This window comes from Euprymna scolopes, chromosome 6, assembly GCF_053919585.1.
Source record: "Euprymna scolopes isolate OS-2025 chromosome 6, ASM5391958v1, whole genome shotgun sequence".
Taxonomy (NCBI): Eukaryota; Metazoa; Mollusca; class Cephalopoda; order Sepiida; family Sepiolidae; genus Euprymna; species Euprymna scolopes.
The window spans coordinates 28,111,846-28,137,982 of NC_136487.1; the positions used below are offsets into that span (position 1 = coordinate 28,111,846).

The 26,137-nt window shown below is 31.8% G+C and overlaps 1 protein-coding gene across 1 annotated transcript in view; it reads left to right on the forward strand.

Annotated features, from left to right (window-relative positions):
* The window catches only part of LOC145277587 (organic cation transporter protein-like), an 829,203-nt gene that overhangs the window by 783,429 nt on the left and 19,637 nt on the right, over positions 1–26,137 (forward strand). Inside the window, exons 6-7 of the mRNA XM_080129098.1 lie at positions 15,222–15,414; positions 23,131–23,364. Coding sequence (XP_079985224.1) covers positions 15,222–15,414; positions 23,131–23,364 — 427 coding nt within the window. The remainder of the gene's footprint in view (positions 1–15,221; positions 15,415–23,130; positions 23,365–26,137) is intronic.

Below are 26,137 nucleotides of genomic sequence, written 5' to 3' on the forward strand. Positions count from 1 at the left end.
CTTTGTATCTCTACGCTCATGGACAATTTACCACCCGTCCATGCTGCAGAGTGTGTTAGAAACAGTGGCACAAGGAAATAGTGCCACAATGATTGTCTAGCCTAAATGTTAACATAATCCACTTCATGTTTGGCGGTGGTCGTAACCGAAACGACGACGGGTTCTTGCCACCGTTCTTTTCCTCCTTCGCGGTATGGGTTCGAGTCTGCCTTCCTCTACCACTTTTTTTCTTTTTTGGTCAACAGGCACAAAAAAACACCCGGGCAACGCCGGGCTGAAATGTTAGTCTATCTATATATCTATATATCTATAAAAGTGAAAGTGCCTGTCTGTCTGTGTATCTGTGTGTCTGTGTGTGTACATTTCCCTACGCAATAACTCTGTCAATTTTAGGTCTACATACTCGAAATTTGATATACAGAGTACTGCGATTTGGAAAAATCGATGTGATCCATTTTCGGCCAGAATTTTGCTGTTAAAGGGGTCAAAGTTCAACGATATGACCTTTGAGAATTCTACAAAACTCCTCCGAATCTTTTCGGTCTACACACTTGAAACTTTATATATAGGTTCCTTGGACATGGATCTAACTTCATAACTGAATTTGAGCTAAAAATAATAAATGTTGAGGGGTCATAATAGAGGTCAAAGTTAAAAAAATTGACCACTTTTTTTTTTGCTCAACATACATCTCCAAATACCCGGGCAACGCCGGGCAACGCCGGGCAACGCCGGGCACTCATGCTAGTATATCTATAAAAGTGAACGTGTCTGTGTGTCTGCCTGTCTGTGTGTGTGTATCTGCGTACATTTTCCTTAGCAATAACTCTGTTAATTTTCAGTCTACAGACTCGAAATTTGATATACAGGGTACTGTGATTTGGGAAAATCGATGTAATCGGTTTTGGCCAGAAATTTGGCGATTAAGGGGTCAAAGTTCAACGATTTCACCTGTGTAAATGGGGGTATCGATGTATATATGTACGTACCTATGTATATATGTGTGTATATGAGAGTATATGTGCCCGCTACCTGCTGTCCACATACGTATGTAGGAGCGTGCAGCTGTGTATATGTCGATGTATGTGTTCACGAATATAAGTATCTGTATGTGCGCATGTGCTTGCATATATGCGTGGGGATGCAAGTATGTCTGTATCAATATATATGCATGTAGGCCCATGTATACACCTGCATGAGTGTATGGGTGTCGATGTGTGTGTGTGTCTGTATATGTGTGCATCCAGACTTACGCGCACGTACTCAATCAAACATCTTAAGGAAAATTTGGGGTCAGCGGGAGCGGCGCAGGTGTATATGCATGCATGTACACATGTACGCATGTGTTTACATACCAAGGCGGACATGTATGTGTACATGCGAGCGTTTCTTTAAGTATATGTGTGTGTATGTACGCATATGTGTGCTCGCGGGTCAATATATATATATACCTTGATAATGACTCTATTTGTTATTGAGCAGTATTGTGAAGACTAAATGGATATTCGTTTGATCTTAACCCACGAATATATTTTTAACTGTCACTAATATATATAGTTTTTGGTTCTTCGAGAGTTTAATAAGCCTTGTGTTTCAATTCACTAAATTGTTTAGCCATTGTAATATATTTAATTACTATTTTTCAAAATATAAAAGAATATTAGTTAATTTCTGCATTCTGCGAAAAATTGCCAATAGAAACGGACAATGAGAAAAATGATAACTTTTTATTTTAAAAAGTAAATAGTTTCATTCTATTTATTAATTTCATTTAAGTTAAATTAAATTGTTTTATTCTATTTATTAATTTTACTAAAGTTGAAGTAAAATTGCTTCATTATATTTATTAATTTAAATTCAATTGTTTTATTCTATTTACTAATTTTATTTAAATAAAATTGAATTACTTTATTCTATTTATTAATTTTATTTAAATTAAATTAAATAGTTTTATTCTATGTATTAAATTTATTTAAATAAAATTGCCTTTTGTTATTTTATTTATTAATAAAATTAAATTGTGTAATTTTATTTATTAATTTTATTTATATTAAATTATATTGTTTCATTCTATTCATTAACTTTATTTAAATTAAATCAAATTGTTTCATTCTATTTATTAATGTTATTTATATTAAATTAAATTATTTCATTCTATTTATTAATTTTATTTATATTTAATTGTTTCATTCTATTCATTAATTTTATTTAAATTAAATTAAATTGTTTCATTCTATTTATTCATTTTATTTAAATTAAATTATTTCATTCTATTCATTAATTTTATTTAAATGAAATTAAATTGTTTCATTCTATTTATTCATTTATTTAAATTAAATTATTTCATTCTATTTATTAATTTTATTTAAATTAAATTTAATTATTTCATTCTATTTATTCATTTTATTTAAATTAAATTAAATTGTTTCATTCTATTTATTCATTTTATTTAAATTAAATTAAATTGTTTCATTCTATTTATTAATTTTATTTAAATTAAATTAAATTATTTCATTCTATTCATTAATTTTATTTAAATAAAATTAAATTGTTTCATTCTATTTATTCATTTATTTAAATTAAATTATTTCATTCTATTTATTAATTTTATTTAAATTAAATTAAATTGTTTCATTCTATTTATTAATTTTATTTAAATTAAATTGTTTCATTCTATTTATTAATTTTATTTAAATTAAATTAAATTGTTTCATTCTATTTATTAATTTTATTTAAATTAAATTAAATTGTTTCATTCTATTTATTAATTTTATTTCAATTAAATTGTTTCATTCTATTTATTAATTTTATTTAAATTAAATTAAATTGTTTCATTCTATTTATTAATTTTATTTAAATTAAATTAAATTGTTTCATTCTATTTATTAATTTTATTTAAATTAAATTAAATTGTTTCATTCTATTTATTAATTTTTTTTAAATTAAATTAAATTATTTCATTCTATTTATTAATTTTATTTAAATTAAATAAAATTGTTTCATTCTATTTATTCATTTTATTTAAATTAAATTAAATTGTTTCATTCTATTTATTAATTTTATTTAAATTAACTTGTTTCATTCTATTTATTAATTTTATTTAAATAAATTTAAATAGTTTCATTCTATTTATTAATTTTATTTAAACTTAATTAAATTATTTAATTCTATTTATTAATTTTATTTAAATTAAATTAAATGGTTTCATTCTAATTATTAATTTTATTTAAATTAAATTAAATTGTTTCATTCTATTTATTAATTTTATTTAAATTAAATTATTTATTAATCGTATTTAAATTAACTTGTTTCATTCGATTTATTAATTTTATTTAAAATAAATTAATTGTTTCATTCTACTTATTAATTTTATTTAAATTAAATTAAATTATTATATTCTATTTATTAATTTTATTTAATTTCAATGAAATTGTTTTATTCTATTTATTAATTTTTTGAATTAAAGTCAATTGTTTTATTCTATTTATTAATATTTACTTAAATATTTGATAATATTTAAATCAAATTGTTTAATTCTTTTTATTTTTTAATTTTAATTTAATTTAAATTAAATTACTTCATTTTATTTAATTATTTTATTTAAATTAAATTGTTTATATTCTATTTATTTTATTTAAATAAAAGTGAATTGTTTCATTCTATTAATTTATGTATTTTTTTTAAATCAAATAAATTGTTTCACTCTATTAATTTTTTTAAATAAATGTAAATTGTTTCATGCTATTTAATAATCTTTTAAATTTAAATAAATTGTTTTATTCTATTTATTAGTTTTATTTAAATTAAATTTAATTGTTTTATTCTATTTTTTCATATCATTTAAATTAAATTAAATTGCTTTATTATAATCATTAATTTTATTTAAATTAAATAAAATTGTTATTTCTATTTATTTATTAATTTTTTAAATTAAATTAAATAGTTTTATTCTATTTATTTATTAATTTTATTTAAATTAACTTGTTTCATTCTATTTATTAATTTTATTTAAATTAAATTTCATTGTTTCATTCTATTTATTAATTTTATTTGAATTAAATTAAATTGTTCTATTCTACTCATTTATTTTTTAAAAATTAAATTAAATTGTTTTATTCTATTTATTAATTTTATTGAAAATAAAGTAAAATTTCACTTAAAAAGATTGATACCTCAGTTCACTTTTGAAAGACAAAGGATACTCCCTGTAGGGGTATCTACGTGTGTAATTGTGAGGAAAAGATTGCGCAATCTCTAACCACACCTATATTGAATCGGCACTGTTTGAGTCCAATGCCGAGATAATCGGAGAGCACATTCAGCGTCTGGAAGTCCCAAAGTTTTACTTTCGGCTAAATTATTTATTTAGTACTGAAACAATGCCGGGATAAGCGGAGAGCACATATAGCACCTAGAAGTTCCAAATGGTAACCCATTTAGTACTGAGCAGGTTCAACATTGCTTAACTTCGGTGATCCAGAAGGAACCGGTGTGTCAACATGATCATCGCCATGAGACACCTACAGTAAATCGTTGATAACCATATAATTAACTTTTCTTTTGCAATTTATAAAAATATTTTCAAATTGAGTTAATTAATTATAAACGGGATAATTAAGCAAATAAAAAATAAATTCCATTGTTTGTGAATGTGCCATTAATAAAAATGAAAGAGTGGTTGAATAATTATTTGAAATAAATTATTTATTAATTGGTTGTCTGGTTTGTTTGTTTTTTATTTATTTATTTATTTATTTATTTATTTATTTATTAGCTAGCAGTTCAGCCCGGCTTTGCTCGGGACCTATGTACTGTTCATAACTTTATGTGCACATGTATATATTAAAAAGTGTGAATATGTATGATAATGTCTTTCCATATAATAGGCTTTCTTAACTACCATAGAGAAAAGTTGGTAGAGGCCGCAGACGTCAAATTTGTTTAACTTTGACCCTTTAACATTTATTGTTCTGGGCTCAAATTAAATTAAAATGTTTGACCCAGGTCCAAGTAACCTACATCTAAAATTTCAAGTGTTTAGACCTAAAATTGGCGGAGGAGTTCGGTAGAGTCTGCAATGGTCAACTCTGTAAACTTTGACCTCAATCCAGCTTAATTATCGCCGAAAAACTGATTAAAAAGTTTGCTGCATGTCTGAATACTCTTTATGTAAAATTTCAAATGTTTAGACCCAAAATTGGCTGAATCGTTTTCTAGAGACCGCAAAGGTAAAATCTTTTGAACTTTGACCCCTTGGACGGCAAATTCTCAGCAAAAAAATCGATTAAAAAGCTTGGCCTATGTCTGAATAAACTTAATGAAAAATCTCAAATGTTTAGATAAAAAATTAGCTGAGTAATTTGGTAGAGACCACAGAGGTCTTTTTTTAACTTTGACCCTAATTATGACCCCTTAGCATTTATTGTTTTGGGCTCCAATCGAATTAAACATTTTGATCCATGTCTAAGTAACCTACATCTAAAATTTCAAGTGTTTAGACCCAAAATTGGCGGAGGAGTTTGGTAGAGTATTCAAAGGTCTAATCGTTGAATTTTGACCCCTTGACAGCCAAATTTCTGGCCGAAAACCGATTAAAAAGATTTTCCCAAATCTCAATACCGCTTATGTCAAATCTCGAGTCTGTAGACTTAAAATTGACAGAGTAATTTGGTAAGGAAGTGTACATACCCAGACAGACACACACACATAGACATTTTCACTTTTGTAGATATATAGATTAAAATCATATAGATTTGTAAATGTACATACACACTGTCTAATTAGATGTAAACTAGATTTTTTAACTCGTTATAAACGGTCAAAAGTTATAGCCTGTTAACTTTGAACGAGTTCTTTGTGCTAAATTAATTTTATGGTTGAATATGATTCAATTTGACCTGCATTAAACACTAATCATTATTCATTCCTATTAATCCCTTATTATGCTTCAAACGGATATCATAATACTTAGTGAGTGGAACCTTATTATAACAAAGATCCATACGAAGTTTCAGCCAGCTTGGCCTAGTAGTTTCCGAGAAAACTTCTAGAGTAAATGTGCTATTGTGGTAACTAATCCATATTATTACCTATAACCCCCTAATTGTGCATCAAACGGCTACAATAACACTTAGTTTGACACACCTAATCATAACACAAGTCTATGCCGAATTTCAGTTGAATCGGACCAGTATTTCCCGATAAAACGTGGAAGCAACAGACAGATAGACAGACTGAGAGTATTTAAATATAGAACCATGGCGGCCATCACAGGTTTCAAACGTAATGAATAAAACGTGCCGATATTTCTTACCGAGAAAAGCAAACCTTTTTCTTATCATTTCATCCCTTGTGAATTCAGTTTGCCGCAGTTTTCATTTTTCATATTCATACGAGCTTTGCCTTACATCGCAGATTATATTCTCTGTATAATTTACAAATGCGCATGGATATATTTCTCATTTGGTCATTCAAAACAGATAAAAAGTCTTTTATCGGCCGGAATCAATAATCTGTAACCTAGAAGCGTGTTATTTTTTATCACATAACTAACTTCTTTATTTCAAGGTTTTATCAGTTTTATTTTTCTTTTCTTTTTTTTTTTTTTTTACTTATCTAACAAATTTTTTGTTGTAACAAGCAAATCACGTTTCTTGTTATCAGACGAGTCCGCTATCTCTCTTTCTATCTCTTTGAATTCAAACTTAAACAACGCTTCTATCACGGAGAAAAAAAACCCGCTTCATATTACATTCCACCTGCAATCTCGCGTATCTCTTGGTTTGGGTATTTGAAAATCATCGTTGAATAACACCGCAACTATTTATATTTTTCATGCCACTAGAGAAGTTAAAAAAAAGGGGAAAAAACTATGTTTATATTGATGACGACGTGATGACGTTGAAAAGTTTGATTCATAAACAAATTAATGTTCGTTTATTCTCTTTTTAATCTGCTTCGAATTGTCTTACTAAACTTACATTTAAACTTAAACGACGCTTTTATCACGGAGAAAAAACCGTTCAGTATATATACATATATATATATATATATATATATATATATATATATATATATATATATATATATATATAATATTTTTTTAACCCAAAATGTTAATGTATTAAAATATATTAAAATTCGGTAATGTTCATATACCAATAAAAATTAATTGACTCAATTAGTAAGTTTCATGATTATCCGTTTTTATAATCGAGCATGCAAATAATATTTTCACAAAGTCAAGACAATAAAAATAAAAAATCTCTTATCTAAGAAATATTTAATTATGTTTAGTATTCTACCAGTGATACCGTATGATCTAATTTTCCTGAGGAGACCCTCATGCCATATTCTGTCAAAAACCTTAGATATATCTAGAGCTACCGCTCTGCCCTTCCCCCCTTTGTCCAGTGAATGGTATATACGTTCAGAGATTACAGTTAGGATGTCTGCTGTGGAACGAGCTTGTCTAAATCCATATTGTTGGTCAGTCAGAAGTTTAGCACCTGTAAGATGATGGAATAGAGCATGGTTAATTAAGGTTTCAAATATTTTGGCAAAAAGTGGGAGGAGGTTTATGGGGCGATAATTTAATGGGTCTGTTCTGTCGCCAGAATTCTTGAATACTGGTACCACAGAAGCAGTTTTCCAACAGCCCGGAAAGCAAGATTCAGTAAGGCATTTGTTGTAGAGTTTGAAGAGAACTGGAGCTACTTCGGTTGAACACTTTTTTAATAGCACAGCTGGGATGAGATTGGGTCCACATGCTTTTGAAGTGTCAAGGTTTTTTATGATAGCATACACTTGAGCAGGGGTGATTTTCAGATCGTCTACCGTGGCGTCTGTCCGCATAGGAAAGTCAGGTAGGGGTGATTGGAAGGGTCTAGTGTGGAGTTTGAGGCAAACCGACTGGCAAGCATGTTAGCCTTCTAGGTTGCTGAGCAAACAACCTCGTGATTGTTGGTTAGTGGAGGAATTGTTGATTGTCCATTATTTACTACACTGTTGTAGATTTTCCAGAAGTCACGAGTTCCTAATTTTTGTGCTTCGATGCGTTTTTTAGTGGTTTCAGTAAATTATCTCTTAACTGTCGCTATTTCTTTCTTAACGCTACTTCTAGCTTCTATATACTTCTGTCTGTTTGAACTGGACTTATGTCGGTTAAATCTGCGGTATGCATGCTGCCTTTGAGCAATGGCAGTTTCGCAAGTCGAAGTAAACTATTGGGGGAGAGTATGGCTTGGTATAAAGATTGTAGATTATCGAAATAAATTATATTAATATTTAGCTAGCAAGCCTTACTTACTAATCTATATATATATATATATATATATATATATATATATATATATATATATATATATATATATATATATATATATGTGTGTGACAATTTAGCTCTTATGCATAGATCATCGTAAAACGGTTAGATCACTGTCTGTCTGACGTAAATGAACATTTAAAATTAAAATGTTTAAATTCAACGCTATTTTACGCGGTTAATGGTAGCCGAATTGATACGGTCTTCGCTAATCGAGCCAGAGATGTCTCGTGTTGCGGGGTTCGAATCGTTCGACAGGTGTTAATCGTGACACCCTGTACTGAAGATTCCCGAATTATTATAGTAAAAAATATAATTATGACAGCCCCTTTAAGAAATTCGTTTCTCATCGTTGAGCATCAAGGTGTCATCAACAAATATACCTATCTCATAGACAATTTTATCAGGGAGGTCATTTATGAATATTAGAAATAATAAACGTCCAAGGATAGATCCCAGAGGTACACCCGCATTTATATCATATTGTTTAGATGTACGACCTTCGAGAATAAACTGGATTTTTCTCTTATTTAAGAAGGATTTAATTATGTTAAGTATTCGTCTAGTGATACCGTATGATCTGATTTTCTTGAGAAGAACATCGTGCCATGCCCTGTCAAAAGCATTTTTGATAGGATGTTGCTGAGATATGTAAACTGCTCCAGATTTTCTAGTTCTAGTCCCTTTATGGTTATTTTCTCCTCAGGAAGGATTCGGTTCCAGGACGAGGTATAACAAGACGGATAACAATTACTATATATATATATATATATATAATTCAAAAGTGCTCAATACTCGCCATATATATTTTATAAATTACTATATATATATATATATATATATATATATATATAGTAATTGTTATTCGAATAAAAAAAAGCTTGAATAAAAAGTCTAAAAGAGCTAAGATAAGACTTTTTAGACGTTTCAACTTTATTTTAATTTATTACTGTCTTTAAGCATTATTTTTAAACATTATTTTGCTAATAAACATTTCCTCTGACAAGATGAACCAATTATAAAAAAATCATGGATTTAGGAAAAATTTTCAATTGTTGTATTCCTTGTTGAATAATAAATTTGTCGTAAAGTTTTTAATTTATAGAATTTAATTCCTAATTTTCATTTTGATATTGCTCTATCTCATATAGTGAGCTTCGTCATCTGGTTGGGATTGTCTTATAAATATTGATACTAATATTTATATGGCCTTTAAGTTGACAGTATTATGCAATCGGCAATCTGAAAGAATTTCGAGATTTCATATATATATATGTGTGTGTGTGTGTGTGTGTGTGTGTGTGTGTGTGTGTGTGTGTGTGTGTGTGTGTGTGTGTGTGTGTGTGTGCGCGCGCGTTAGTGTGTGTGTGTGTGTGTGTGTGTGTGTGTGTGTGTGTGTGTGTGTGTGTGTATTGTTACGAACGCTCCTCTCTTTGGATACGACTACGCACTGTTACGTAATAATAATTAAAATATTGAAAATAAAAGAAAGGTTCCTGCGTTTCGATATATCTGATCGAATTGTGAAGATGGGGAATGTTGTGCTAATCTCTAAATATCTTGAGCGGAAAACATATTGATATACAAAAAGGCAAGACAAAAAGAAACATATCATGTCGTCGCACGAGGGTGAGAGAGGGGAGGGAAGAAAGCAGTTCGTTTTTTTATGAGAAATTTTAACTGTTCGTACTTTTCATTTAGTTTTTCATCCTGGGCATATTGGTTAACCTTGCTTCATCGTGTTCACAAACACGTCATCAACTCTGGGGCATATTGGCGCCTCCATCTCCTTCGCTGTTCAATCACAATAATCTGCATCCACAAATTCAATCTTATACTCAAGTTTTATTTCGCATTCATAAATTTTGCTTTTCAAATTCACTAGTCAAATGTCTTTTGACAAAACCAGTCTTTCCGATATCACGAACTCTTTCTGAGATCAATTTAAATGCTGACTTATCGTTTTTGCAAATCGTTTCTTTTTTGTCATCTTGTTAATCTCTTTTCTTTTCTGCTTCTTTCTTCTGCTTGTTTAGTTTTCCTTTGTATACCATGCCCATCAAAGTTAAAGCCATCTTTTTCTTTCTCCGTCCGTTGGCCATAACCGCTCACCGAGAAATGCTAAAAAAATCTCTTTCGTTTCTTCTTCCTTTTTTCTCGTCTTCTTTTTCCTTCGTATTCTGTACGACGTTCCTTCTTTTTTTTGTTTGTCTTATGGGGGTAAGAAAAATGTACGCGAGAGAGATCAGCTGTATGTGAATCACTCGGGCTTGACCAGGTCAATCGTTGGATAACCATCGATTTAGACTTCGAAATTTCATGAGGTGGGAACAGGGTTATAACATGCCTCATCTATTCGTTTGGTCTTTTTCATTTACTCTCTCTCTCTCTCTCTCTCTCTCTTTCTCTCTCTCTCTCTCTTCCTCCCTCCTTACCATCTAGTTCTCTTTTACACATCTCTTCGCCCTCTTCTCTGTTTATAGATTTTTCTCCTTCTGTTTACATCCACGACAACGATTAATCAACAGAAAAAATATATGATACGTTTTCATTCGGCTTGAAAAAGTAAAATTTAAATATATTTATTTTCATAATCCAATGTCGCTATTATGTAACAATATATATATATATATATATATATATATATATATATATATATATATATATATATATATATATATATATATATATCGGGGGGTAATAATAATAATAATAATAATAATAATAATAATAATAATATAAATGATGAAACTGAACAAGAAGCATCCCTCAACGGCACCGCACGTAGAGCAACACCACAAGTTGAAGCCCCACAAGTAAAAACACCAAAGGCCCAGGATCAACAAAGAACGAAGTCCACAAACGTGGAAACCGAGAACAATGAAGCAGAACTAACAGAGAATGAAGCAAATGAAGTAAATAAAATAATACAGCTGATGAACGAGGAAAAAACAAAGCTCCCATCGTTAAGGAACCAAGAGTAGAAGAAACTAAAAACAGAAACAGAGAATATTAACAAGTTCCTCCCACATATCCCAACAAATACAATCACAGACTTAAACAACCTAATTTACGCAGGCGCCAAAATGGTAAGTATGAATCTCAAATCAGAAAAACAACAGGGGACAAGCGGACCGAAAATACCTGGATGGGAAATAAGACTAGAAACCCAAATACACAAACATAAAAAAGAAGTCAAAATGATCAACAGGAAGAAAGCAATGTGGAGAAAACGGAATATTGGAAATGCAACTGACAGGGAGAGGCTAAACAAGACACATGAAGAACTGGACCAAAAAATAAAAGCAAAAGAAGCGAGATTGAGACGATATCGATATAAATCTGAACAATGCAAACAAAACAGAACATTTGAAAGTAATGAAAGCCAATTCTACTAAAATTTGAACGGAGGAAAAACAAAAACAGAACAATCAAATCCGACAGAAACAAAACTCTACTGGAGTAAAATATGGGAAGAGCAATGAGAACACAATAGAAATGCTGAATGGCTGAAAGGCATGAAAGAAGAGTTACAACAAATAGAAGAAGGAACAGTGAATGAAATCATCAAAGAAACCCCTAAAGAAAACCATAGAAAATGGCAAACTGGAGAGCACCAGGACACGACGGGATACATGTATACTGGTTTTAAAAAATTCACAACCTTACACGAAAGGCTAGCCCAAAACCTGAGAAGATGTATACATGAAGCAAGCGTACCAGACTGGATGACAAAAGGTAGAACCACACTGCTACAGAAGGATACGGAGAAAGGAACCGTCCCTAGCAACTATAGGCCAATCACGTGCTTACCAACTATGTGGAACATACAGAAGAAAAAAATGAACCACCTGATGTACATGGACGATCTGAAACTTTTTGCAACGACCGAAAAGGAGCTAGAGAAACTAATCAACACTACCAGAATCTTCAGCCAACATATCCAAATGGAATCTGGAATGGAAAAGTGCGCACAATTAGTTATAAGAAAGGGAAAACTGGAAACGACAGAAGGCATAGAACTACCCAACCAAACAGAAATGAGGGCACTAGGGGAACAAGACGACTATAAATACTTGGGAATTCTGGAAGCGGACACCATCAAAGCAACAGAAATGAAAGAGAAAATTGGAAATGAATACCTCAGGAGAACAAGAAAACTCCTGGAAACGAAATTATATAGCAGACACTTAATAAAAGGTATAAATACATGGGCAGTATCACTAGTAAGATACTCTGGACCGTTTATAGGGTGGACAAAAGAAGAACTGAGACAACTCGACCAGAAAACCAGGAAATTCATGACCATGCATAATGCACTATACCCAAAGGACGATATTGACAAACTTTACGTGAAAAGGAAAGACGGCGGGAGAGGACTGATCTGTATAGAAGACTGTCTGTGAAGGACACGAAAAAAGAACTAGAAAAATTACATAATGCAAAACACTGAAAGGATAATTATGGCAGCGAGAGACACCGAAAAAAACAACAAAACAGAAAACAGAGAGACAAACGACAACACGAGAAAAGAGAAATGGGAAGAGAAACAACTCCATGGAAGATTCATAAGAATGACACAAACGATGAGAATAACGAAAACACCTGGACATGGATGCGAAAAGAACATATAAACCGAGAAACTGAATCTCTAATAAGTGCAGCACAAGATAACTCGATAAGAACCAACCATATAAAAGCAAGGATCGATAAAACACAAGAAAAAAGCAAATGCAGACTGTGGACAGAGAGACGAAACGATAAACCTTATAGTAAGTTAATGCAGCAAACTGGCCCAAAAGGAATACAAAAACAGGCATGACCAAGTGGGGAGAGCTGTGCACTGGGAATTATGCAAACGACTGCATTTTGAGCGTTCAGACATAAGCATAAACCTGCAACAGCACTCGAAAACGAGAACCACAAAATCCTATCGGACATGGACATACAGACGGACAAACGCATCCAAGCAAGAAGACCAGATGTTCTAATAATTAACAAGAAAGAAAAATCCTGTCAAATCGTAGACTTTGCTGTCCCAGCTGATCACAGGGTGAGTATGGAAGAAAGGAGAAACGAAGCAAATACACAGAGCTAGCTAAAAGAGAGTTAAAAGGGATTTGGATGATGAAGAAAATCAAAATAGTGCCGATAATAGTAGGAGCACTAGGAACAATTCCGAAAAACTATCAATAGAAAAGTGATACCAAAGAGCCGCGAAGGGTTAAGCAGGATGGAAAGACCGAAGAGAGAGCGCTGGCCAGACTTCTGCTGGACAAGCGCGAACAGAACTGGGATCGTGGGGAGGCTTAGTGTCACTCAAATTCCAGTATAAGCCACTACCAGCTAGAAATCAATGGTATGAGGCTGTTGCGATGACACAGATTTATTTGCAAATACTATCGAAGGAGGAGGAGAAAGCTGGACGTCTGGGGAGACTTGTTGTCACTTAGCTTCCAGAGAACACCGCCGGTCTCCAAACCGATCGTTTGTTGACCTGTGTGAAAGCTCCATGTGGACCAATAATAATAATACTTGTTATCGAGACTTTGTCACTGATGGGATTACTGAGATTATTATTATTATTATTATTATTATTATTACTACTACTACTATTACTACTACTATTGCTTTGGTGGTGGTGTTGTTAACTTCACTTCTGTGATTAGCTTATCTATTGATATATTAACTATTACAATGATTACGATTGTAAATATTATTATAACTATTCTTCTAGTTGTCATAATCGTTATTATTATTATCATTATTATTATTATTATTATTATTATTATTATTATTATTATTATTATTATTATTATTTCTGCTATTATGATTACCTTGGTGTTTAGTGGCACTCTTACAGGTGTGTTGAATACATATCTGTCTTGTAATGTATAAATCTGAAATTTTTATAAATACGATATTGATGCTTTCATATCTAACTTCCTTTTGCGACCTTTGTGAAAGGCGCTGATGACGATACATTGCATTCTTTCTGGTCCTCGGTCCTCCATGGTCCTTTAAGGGCAAATCTGTTAGTTCGCTTGCTCCCTCAAAAATAGAATATGAATAGAATAGGATGATGTTATTATGTTCCAGATTGGTTAAAGATTCGTATTCAAGGATTACTATTCAATTTGGATACAAAAAAACCCATGTCCTTTTTTTTTTTTTTTCAACCTTTATTTACTTTAACCTTTAATATTTTTTCTAAATTATGTCAAACCAGGATTAATATTTGGCTAATGACGTTTCCTCTGAGGAGATGAGCCTACATCAAAAATCCATGGATTAAGGAAATTACTATAATGTTGTATTCTTTGTTCAAACAATATTTGTTTTGAAAACTATATTTTTTTTCATGAAATTTAATTATAAAACTGTAAATTTTATATTGCTTTATCTAGTATATTGAGCAATTTTATTTGGCTGGGATTATCTTACCTCGCAAAATATTTTATAAGACTTGAAACCACAAGATTCATTATTTCATTACTATATAATCATTATATGTGTGTGTGTGTGTGTGTGTGTTTAAACGTTGTAATTTTTTCATACCCAGCAGCGTAACGGTGAAAAGCTCTGACTGTCGCCTAGGCGGTCGAGTTTCAATCCTGGCTTGAGGTAGTTGCTAGTCTAACCGCACTGATGAGCTGGGATACGGCGAATCAGTACTGTATGTGAATAACCACATATATATTATAATTATTTTATGCGGCTACATGAAATAATTATAATATATTTATAGGTACATGTGAGAAAGAAAGTTAAATAAAAATTACGTTGTGTGTATGTGTGCTGGGGACGGACAAGAGGCATTCTTAATAACAGAATGGATAATGTAAATAGCTTCATGTTTTTTGTTCTTTATTCATTCTTTGATGCTTTCAATTTACAGGTTGTTTTCTGGTGATCAGTCTTATTCTTCCGCTGGAAGTAGTCGGCAGAAGATGGCGGGATTTTTGCGTTTGCCTTTGGATTTGGATTCTGGGAATCCCCATCATTTCTATTGAATCCCACATCATGAAAGACTGGAAGAACACGGCTCTCACTTCTGGAATCGTCGGACTTCCGTTTTTAGGATTCTACTTGTAAGCACTTCGACTCATTCGAAGAACATCTTTTTTATTTCATTTTCTTTGCCTTCCTCGTATGTCTCTCTCTCTCCCTCTCTCTCTCTCTCTCTCTCTCTCTCTCTCTAACACACACACACTTATATCTATCTCTATATTTATCTATATTTATATATCCATCTCTCTTTATATATATATATAGTTTAATGATCACCTACATAAATAAAACGCGAAAGATTAGCTTAATTGACATATATTTTCAAAGCTTACTACATAGTTCTGCTTGCATAAAGCGCACTATTGAGGTCACAATTTTTGCATAAAACATATGTTTTTCTAACATTATGTATATATATATATATATATATATATATATATATATATATATATATATATATATATATATATATAATGTTAGAAAAACATCCTTATATCCTTAGAAAATCGTCCAGACTTTTTTTAGACGTAAACAAATAAACAAATATTCAGCTCTTATTTTCTTTCTCTATGGCCCTTCAAAGATTTCATCTTTAATGGATTTTACGCATGTTTCGAGGTACTATCTCTCATCAGCGTAGCTTGAGTGTTTCTAGTACTCGAACCTCAGACCATTTGTATTATGGTCGAGTGCGTTAACCGTTACGCCACGAAATCCTAAATCACTTTACGTGTTATTTTTATCGCTTTTAAACTTATGTTGATTTTTTGTTGATTTTCACACACACACACACACACACACACACACACACACACACATATATATATATATATATATATATATATATATATAAGAGCAAACAGTTAATAAAACATGTTAAAAACACTTTGAAAAAGAGTTAAAACCATATTTAATCTGAAAAGGAAACACTTGATAAGTGGATATGACAGAAAAGAATAAACACTAAGATAAATATTTTCCTTAGATTAATATATGCTTATTTATATTTACAGATAAGAATAGTGCTGAAATAACTTAGAGTATCTCATTAAAATTACATCTAATGACATTGAATCTTACCATGAACCAAAGAGGCATCAGACATATCAGAATTATTGTGAGGACAAATCATGGGTTAACATGAAAGTGGTTTTAGTTAACGCAAAATAGCAGGAAATCTTTCAATATCCCGTTCTACTGTTAACAGAGTGATCGTACAATTCACAAGTGAGTGCACAAAACCTCATCCAGGTCGGCCATGGCCCTATGAAAGAACTTTACGTCTTGTGAAAAGAATTGTTGAAGAGGATCCTCGGTGCAAAGCCTCTGATATTGCAACACAAGCTGGTGTCAATCCCAAAAAAAGCTGTCAAGTATCTTCACAAGCTATACTACTATGGTAGACCTGCAAAAAGGAAACCTCTTCTTTTTCTTGCCAATATCGAGTGTGAGATGGTGAAGTGACCTATGATCTTTTGGGCCAACGTTATTTTCTCTGGGTCATGATTTGTCATTTGCATTATTTCCGGACAGTGAAATGGTATGGGTATGGTTGACTGCAGTCAACGCGGAAACATATGGGTTTCTCGGTTATGGTATGGGGTGCAATTTGGGATCATTGTCGCTCAGACCTGGTCGAGTACGAAGAAACATCAATTATGCTAAAATAATACTGCTAATTACATGAAAGACTGCTCAACTCCTATTCTCAACTGGTAAAATGAATCAAGTTAACTCCCTAATTATGAAAGAAGGGGCTCTTTGTCACTCTGTTTGAGGAACATAACATTGGTTGAGACAAAATAGGGTTAATAAACAATCATGGTCAACCCGGCTGAAAACCTTTGGAGTATATTAGACCGGAACCTTCGAAAAACGAAAAAGAAGTCGTCTTCTAAGCCTGGATTTTTAGCTTTACTGCGTCAGACATAGCAAGAAATCCCTCAAGAGTTTGACTTAAAAAGACTGCGACCACCGCTGAAAAATGGGGGTTTCTCGGTTAGGGTTAAGGTGCAATTTGGAGTGATGGTCACTCAGACCTGGTTGAGTGCAAAGGAAAAATTAATTCTGTTAAATATGTTTGAATATTACATGAAGGACTCCTATCAATATGCCCAAGTGGTAAAATGAACCGAATTAACTCCCTATTTATGGAAGATGGAGCTCCTTGTCACTCTTTAGGGCGACACAACATTGATTGAGCTAAAATGAGATTAATAAATTTCTATGGCGAAGTCAGTTCTCGAATATGAACCCAGTTAAAAACCTTTGGAGTATATTAGACTGAAACCTTCACAAAAGGGAAAAGAAGCCATCATCTAAGCCTGAACTTTTAGCATTATTGCGCAAGACATGGCAAGAAATTCCTCAAAATGATATTCGTCAACTGATCAATCAATGTTATGCCTAGAAGGGTCCTAACATTAAAAACAGCAAAGAGAATGTCAAACAAGTATTAGTTATTCAATTTGTGACCATTTATTTTTGATTTTGTTCTATAAATTATATATTTATTGAAATAAACTGTTTCTATAGGTGTCTATTATTTTCTGTCATATATATATATATATATATATATATATATATATATATATATATAAGAAACTATCATGAAACCAATTTGATGCTAGACATTTTTCCAATTTTGCTGATTTGACATTTAACACCAGGAAAGTCACATCTTCGGTGTCCGTCGTTATATTTCGACAATGAAAAAAAGAAAAATAACAATGTCTATAATTCATTGAAGAAGATCTGATATTGCTGAAATATCTTATATATTTTATGTTCCTTTTCTGAATTAAATAAATAAATAAATCTTCTATCAACGAATTTGTTTTCAAACTTATTGCTTGCATTTTTATTCAATCACGCTTTCTAATCTGTACATATAAAGTAGTTGCGTTCGTGTGTGTCTGTGTGTACAACCCAAACGACTGGACCGATCATGATCAAACCTGGAATGATGATGGTCTCCCACCTATAGATGGTGCACACCATTTTTCAAGGTTATGGTCAAAAGTCAAGGTCATAGTATATATACTCTCCTAAAGCCCACACCACTGAATCGATTATAATCAAACCTGGTAGCACGTAAGGATGGTGCACAATATTTTTCAAGGTTAAATGTTAAGGTTGGGATTTTGCCATGCGCTCGGGTACCCGTGAAGTAGGTACCCCAGCGTACAGCAAAGTTCCGTGCAAAGTGCTGGTGTAATAATATTTAACTTATATATGTTTAGACTATATATATATATATATATATATATATATATATATATATATATATATATATATATATATATATACTAGGTACCCAAAATGTTCTGCCAGTTTTTGATTAGCTATCGAATGAAGCTGAAATATATACGAAATGCGTGTAGTAACTATTTTAAAATTCGAGCAGTTGGAAATAAAAACATCAGAAGTTTTTTTTTTTTTTTTAAATGCGCATCGCACTCAGCCGTCAGTTTTAAGCTAGACAGCTGTGAAACGGATGGAATCCTTTTCAGTTCTTCTTTAGTATTTTTTGCTTTACGACTACGAAGTGAATTTATCAGCAGCTGTATCGATTCGCTGCATATATCAAGCGTTTAGAAATAGTGCTGTGGATAAACATAGTGCAAGGCGTTGGTTTCAAAAATTATAGTCAGGAGGTTTGTCCCTCCGTGATGAGCTTCGAATGACGAGGGTCATGAAGGCAACCATTGAAAAGGACAGTAGTTTAACGTATAGTAAACTTGCATGAAAGTTTAACGTTTCCGTTGAAACACTTAGAGTTCGCCTGCACCGCCTAGATAAAATGAAAAATAAGAAAGTGTGTTCCTCAAACGTTGTTGGTGGTCCACAAAGTACAACAAGTCGCATCCTACTAATCGGTTCTCTCTCCCTACCGTACCTCATTTTTATTCGAATATTTACCAATGATGAAAAGTAGTTTCTGTGCGAAATTTCCAAGCGTTCCAGATATTGGTTGTCTCCTCAGTGTGCTGCTCATCACACCACAAGACCGCCTATATGTCTGGTTTTTTTTGTTTGTTGTTTTTTTTTACACGGTGGTCACCACTTATCAAGGACCGTGAGCCACTCAGGGATAAGGGTTATTGCAAGTACAGTACGTTGGTGTGGAGATTTAATGAAGTGTTTACTTAAGAGGGCGGTTCATTAGGAATTTGTTGACGTTGGACTTGAAGACATCCAAGTTGTAGTCAGGTGGGGAGCAGGCAGACGGAACAGAGTTCCACAGGCGTGCAGTTCTAAGAAAGAAGCTTCGTCAACTGGTCCTTTATGAACTGCTACCAACGGGCCAAACGGTTACTGAAGACATTTACTCGCAGCAATTGAAACGTGTGCAACAGGTGCTACGCCAGAAGGAGCCAGCGCTAATGAATTGCAGAAGTATGATTTTACTCCGCTAGACTATATGTCGCGGTAGTGCTCAGGGAAACCAAACAATTTAGGATGGAGACTTTGTGCTATTCACACTATTCACCTTGCACAATCCGATTACCACCTCTTTCACTTCCTGGATAATCTTCGTGACAAATGCTTCACAAATAAAGCAAATTTGCGCGAAGCCCTCACAGACTTCTTTGCGTTCAAACCTCTCGACTTCTATCGCAAGGAGATTGAATGGCGGGAGACATGTTAGCAGATGCTTGATGCTGATGGCGATTACTTTGAAGACTAAATATGAGTTTAACATACTGTAAAGCGTTTTCCCCCCTTTAAAAACGGGCAGACTTTTTTGTTTTTGTTTTTTTGTGTGTGTATATATATATATATATATATATATATATATATATATATATATATATATATATATATATATATATTAGCATTTCAGCCCGGCGTTGCCCGGGTGTTTGGAGGTGTATGTTGAGCAAAAAAAAAAAAGCGGTCAATTTCTTTAACTTTGACCCCTATTATGACCTCTTAACATTGATTGTTTTGGGCTGAAATAACGTTATTACAAGTGTTTAGACCCAAAATTGGCAGAGAGGTTAGGTAGAGTTCTCAAAGGTCAAATCGGTGAACTTTGACCCTTTAACAGCCAATTTTTTGGCCGAAAATGGATTACAAAGATTTTCCCAAATCTTAGTACCCTGTATATCAAATTTCAAGTCTGTAGACTGAAAATTGACAAAAATTATTGCGTAGAATAATGTACACAGACACACAGAGACAGGTTCAATTATATATATATATATATATATATATATATATATATATATATATATATATATATATATATATATATATATATATAAAGAAAGAAAGAAAATAAAGGTGATACATCAATTAGGGGTGTAGGGTAAGTGAGAACTCTTTATACCATGGTATTTCGAAGCCTAATGCTTCTCATCAGAAAAGGAGAATTGATCTTATTTTTTTCCTTTTAACTCACCAATATTTGTGTGTGTGTGTGTGTGTGTGTGTGTGTGTATGTGTGTGTGTGTGTGTATGCGTGTGTGTATCATGGCATACTATTAGGCTATTGCATTAAATATTTTGTTGCCTTTCAAATACACTTTTGCTTATTTCCAATTAAATGTATTTGCGAATTATAATTGGATATCAAAAAACGCATTTAAAGTAAGAACCAAACTAGTACGTAATTACGTGTCACAACAAAATTAATAAAAATAATTATGAAAAATTATCGAGGTGAAAAATAATTTTTAAAAAAGATAGAATAATGCAGTTTCACCCGCTTAGTCTATTCCGTATGGTAAACTAAATTATCTCTCTTGTTTCATTTAACTTTCGCTGTTTAGAATTAGAAAATGGAGGACTGATGATAAGGGTGTGGTTCGTAAAAACAGTTCTTACAGATTTTCTATTAGATCATTTTTCTTAATTCTTTTCGAATTTTTTAATTATTTCGACATGACACGTAATTACGTAATACTGTTTTTACTTGATATGATCTTTTTTATTTTTAAGATATCCAATTATATTGTAGAAACACCATGTATTTTTAACGTGTATTTTTTCTAATGAAGCGAGTTTTTTCCCCTACCGTATGAAAATATATGAAAACATTTATTTCTATGTCTTCTGTCGGTCTATTTAATAAAGGTTTTCTCGAAAAGTACGTACGAACGAATTCGTGTTTCTTGGAACTTATTACTGTTGGAGTTATGTAATTCTGAGACTTGGTTTAAATGTTGTTTTTTGTTTTTTTTTAATATTTGTCTATCTATGTGTGCATGTGCGAGGGTGTGCGTCCATTTGTACGTGTGGAGAAGAAGATCTAGATAAACTAGTTTCGAGGAGAGTTGTTTATTTTTTGATTGGCGTTTCGTTTTATTATTATTAACCCTTTATGACCTGAATTATGAAGCAGATAATGAAAAAAGATTTTTTTATTTAATTTTGGTTAGTTTAAATGGTAATGATGCTATGATTTTAAGATGTTTTTCAGTATAATGATCTGTCATTATGAAGTTTAATAGTTAACCTACCACTGAGAATTTTTTTACCTTGATTATTATTAGGGCTATGACATCAGTATATTCTTTTTATTGTTTTGACTCTCGAGTATATATCCGATGCAGTTAGACAGAGTTAATCAATCACGAACCACAGCACTCTATCTAAAAACATATAAGATATTAACTGATATATACTCAAGAGTCAAAATAATGAAAAGAATATTCTCTTGTCATAGCCCTGATTCTTATCCATAGTGCTTGAAAAAAGTGTGTTAATGACAACAAACGAAATCCTCTACTCTCTGAAACAAATGACGGCATACTAAATGTAAGCAATGAACAGTTGCAATCTGGAGGTATCTAACATCTACCCATATACTGAATTAATACGTACAAGGCGTGTTTGAATCAATTCTCATTTTATTTATGCCGTTATATTCATTTATTTACGACTGAACGAATTAGTTCAACCAGGTCATAAAGTGTCAAACTAACTAGACTTTATAGCTCATTAAATCTTTATAACTCATTAAATCTTTATAGCTCATTAAAACTGAACAAAATTTATAGACCGTTGACTCAGAATGGGTGCTTGATTCAAAATGGATGGTTGAATTTGGTTAAATATGTGCTCACTTTTTTGTTTTTGTGTCATAGTTAATGGTTAATGGAAAACTAACACGGATATCACATGTCACGTCGAATGTTATATTCGTGATAAAACGAAGTACATTGGTAACCCAACGGGTGGCGAGAGTATTTTATCTCGCACTCGAACGAACTGACTCAGTCATTCACATGCGGCCATCTCCCCTCGATCTGTGTTGGTAGCCGTATTTATTAGATGTGGGCGAGTTCATTAGTAGGGAGGTTTCTTCATTAAATTAGGAATATTTTTGCATTAAATACTGATCTTGTTAATCTCTATTAATCCCTGTGCATCGGGCTGATACCATAATAGTTACTTCGCTGCACCTTATCATAGCAAAAACCCATTCAAATTTTCAGTCAAGTCAAGGCCAAGTAGTTTCCAAAAAAAAAACTATTAGAGTGACTGTGATATTGTGATGATTAATCCCTATTAATCCCTAACTGTGCATCGAGTGGATACCATAATACTTAATTCGCTGAACATTATCATGGCAAAGGCACATACAAAATGTCAGTTAAGTCGAGGCCGAGTAGTTTCCGATAAAAATGGAATGTACATATAAAGAGACAAAAAGAAATATACTATATGTAAAGAAACAATTTTCCTCGAACTTGGTTTCGCCTGTATTGCTTATTGTACCTGTAGTGTCGGACTGCATATCTATCCTGTATCATGTATCTTTATGCATAACATTTTATTTCCTACAGTCTCATCCCTGAAAGTACCCGGTGGTTAACATGTAGCCAGAAATTTGCCAAAGCTGAAAGTAGCATCAAAGAGATGATCGCCTGCAACACACGAGCCGTTCCGGATGTCTTGGAATTATGCGATGAGACACGCCTTTATGTGATGAGCACGTCACACCCGAGACGACACACGTACTTGGATTTGTTTCATACGGCCACCGTTGGCCGTTGGACATTCGCTGTCTTATACACATGGTAAATAGAAACACATGCATGTTCCTAACAACAATAAATAACTTATTGCAGTTTCATGTGTTTCATATTCTTCGACGATGTGAAAAATTGTTCACATAATTCAAACTAATTACATGTTATTGCTATTATGCTCTATCTTAAATGATATTAAGCTTTTATATGTACAAGGTCGTTCTGTTTGACTTGGTTCAAGGGTTTAGATTTGATGCCAGAACGGCTGCTTTTGAAAAGTTACTTTTGCATGTGGTTATTATTGCATGTATAGTATATTAGAAGGCTGCCTGGCGTTGCCCGGTTGTAAAATGCACTTAAATATGATATTTTAATTTATGCAGATTTCGTATTTATCATAGTAGAGCCAATACTCTATTGATTATTATATTATGCCAAACATATAGTAGTGCCTCCCCACGGCATGGCACGATCGTAAAATACGTTTAAGTATATAAAGTTGCTCGTATACAAATGACAGCATATGAAGAAGTTCGTTTTAATAAATTTTAAAGAGAAAAAGTAGGCTTTTAATATTAATGACAGCGCAACAAAAAGCTCAACTTTATATGTGTATGGAAGATATGCATAAAGTATACAGTACATTATTGTTAGTAGCAGTATATATAGTATCAGTATATATATATATATATATATATATATATATATATATATATATATATATATTTAAAGAGAGAGAGAGAGAGGGGGGGGGATACAGGACATGAAAAGAAACTGGAATCTTAGGAAGATATCAATCATACCAGTTATTATAAGTGCCACAGGGTTTAAGAAGAAGAACCTGAAGTCCTACATATAACTAATATTCCCGGTGAACCGTGCAAAAGAGGTCCAGAAAATTGCACTTAAGGAAACAGCGAGAATACTAAAAAGAGCTCTCGGTTGGTTTCAATAAAAAGCAGGGCAATGTTGGCAGCTGGTTTGGCTGCCCCATACCCAGTGTTACAATCTTCAAAGTAAGAAATTTTTTAAAAAATGTTTTAATAAACGTACCCTCTTCTCTCTTTCTTTCTTTCTCCCCCCGCCTCTCTCTCTCTCTCTCTCTCTCTCTCTCTCTCTCTCTCGCTCTCTGTCTATCTCTCTCAGTCTCTTTCGAGTGCGCACACACACATATTTATAATATAACCTTTATTCGTTGTGCGTGTTGGTCGCTGGAAACCAAAGTCTTTTCTTTAAAAGAACAAGAAGGATGATTCACTAAACATCGTTTAATGGACAATAAAGCTTTATTGAGTCGCACGCTGTTCAATTATATTATAGTTGGTTAATATAAACGAAGTTAGTGAACCGTCTCCTTTGCAGTTAGTTGTATCATAGCCGCGATTGGATCACTGTGGAAAACAGAAAATATTAAGCGTAAATCTTTTTAAAATTTCTTAGCTCATATTTATATTATTATTTTTTACTTGTATTCAAACCAAACAAGGCATATTGCTACTGAAATGTAAGGGGCTATTGAGAATTATACACTAAATTTATAGGAGCATACTAAGTGGGGAGTTGTGTAACGAAATATTTGTTCATTTTATATTTAAATTTCTGCATGTTAGTATAGAAGGGGAAACAGGGAGAGAATTCCATTTCTTGATCGCTTCTTTCGAGATTGAGAGTCCAAACCAAATAAGAATAGTAGTCTGAATAATAAAAAATAATACAACTTTATCTTTGTTTAATATTTTTTTTTCCGAATGATACACCTAGTTTAATAATTATGATTTTCAAGACAACCATGATTTGATTCTCAGTGTTATAAAAAGTCACAAAATATTCTTTAATGTGTAATTTAAATAATTATTTACTTGTCCGCAATTATTGAGAAACATTTTTTTATTATATTTTTCTTTTTAAAATTTTAAAAAATGTGCAAGCGAATTGATGTCTGCTGCTATATAATTTATAAAAAAAATATTTCGTAAAAAAAAAAATATTTCGAAAAAAAAAACAATTGTTGTATTGTTGAATTTTCATTGAAAAAAAAATCTAAATGTTTTTAATTAATTCTTTTTATCTTTAAAATGTTAAAAAAAGAATTTGCTAAAAATTGTTTTAAATTCGTCGTTATTTTTATTTTTTTATTTTTTATTCATTTTATTTATAATGTGTTTTCTAAATTTTTAACTACCGTGGAATTTCCACAGGTTCTGCTAGTAATAACAATTGTTGTTAGATCTTAAGGCACATCAACTAGCGTTCCGCCATATTATACCGAAGATGTATATATATATATATATATATATATATATATATATATATATATATATATATATATATATATATATATATATATTTCGATATATATATATATATATATTTCGATATAAAATGCAGCCGTTATTTAATTCTTGTCAAGAATTCCTCGTATTTATTTATTTATTTATTTATTTATTTATTTATATATGATGTGCATACTCTTGACGAAATAAAAAATATTATATTCTAAAACTCACGTAAATTGATCAAGTAGTTTTTTATTAAAAAAAAATAATACTTAAGCAATTAATAGGAATTCGTGAGCATTACAACGAAAATATCACAAGTTTGAATTATCATTGAATTACCTTCCTTGTTTCTTCAGGTTATTTTCAAGACGGCTACGCGGGACAGCCATTCCTCTCTTACTCATAAAATTTTATTTTCTTAGTTAAAAAATAAAACTATGTGATTTAATTTACGTGACTTTTGGAATATGATATTTTCGTTTCGTAACGGATACGTAAATAATACAAATTATTTCGTTATTTTCAGTTGTTTAATATAGGGA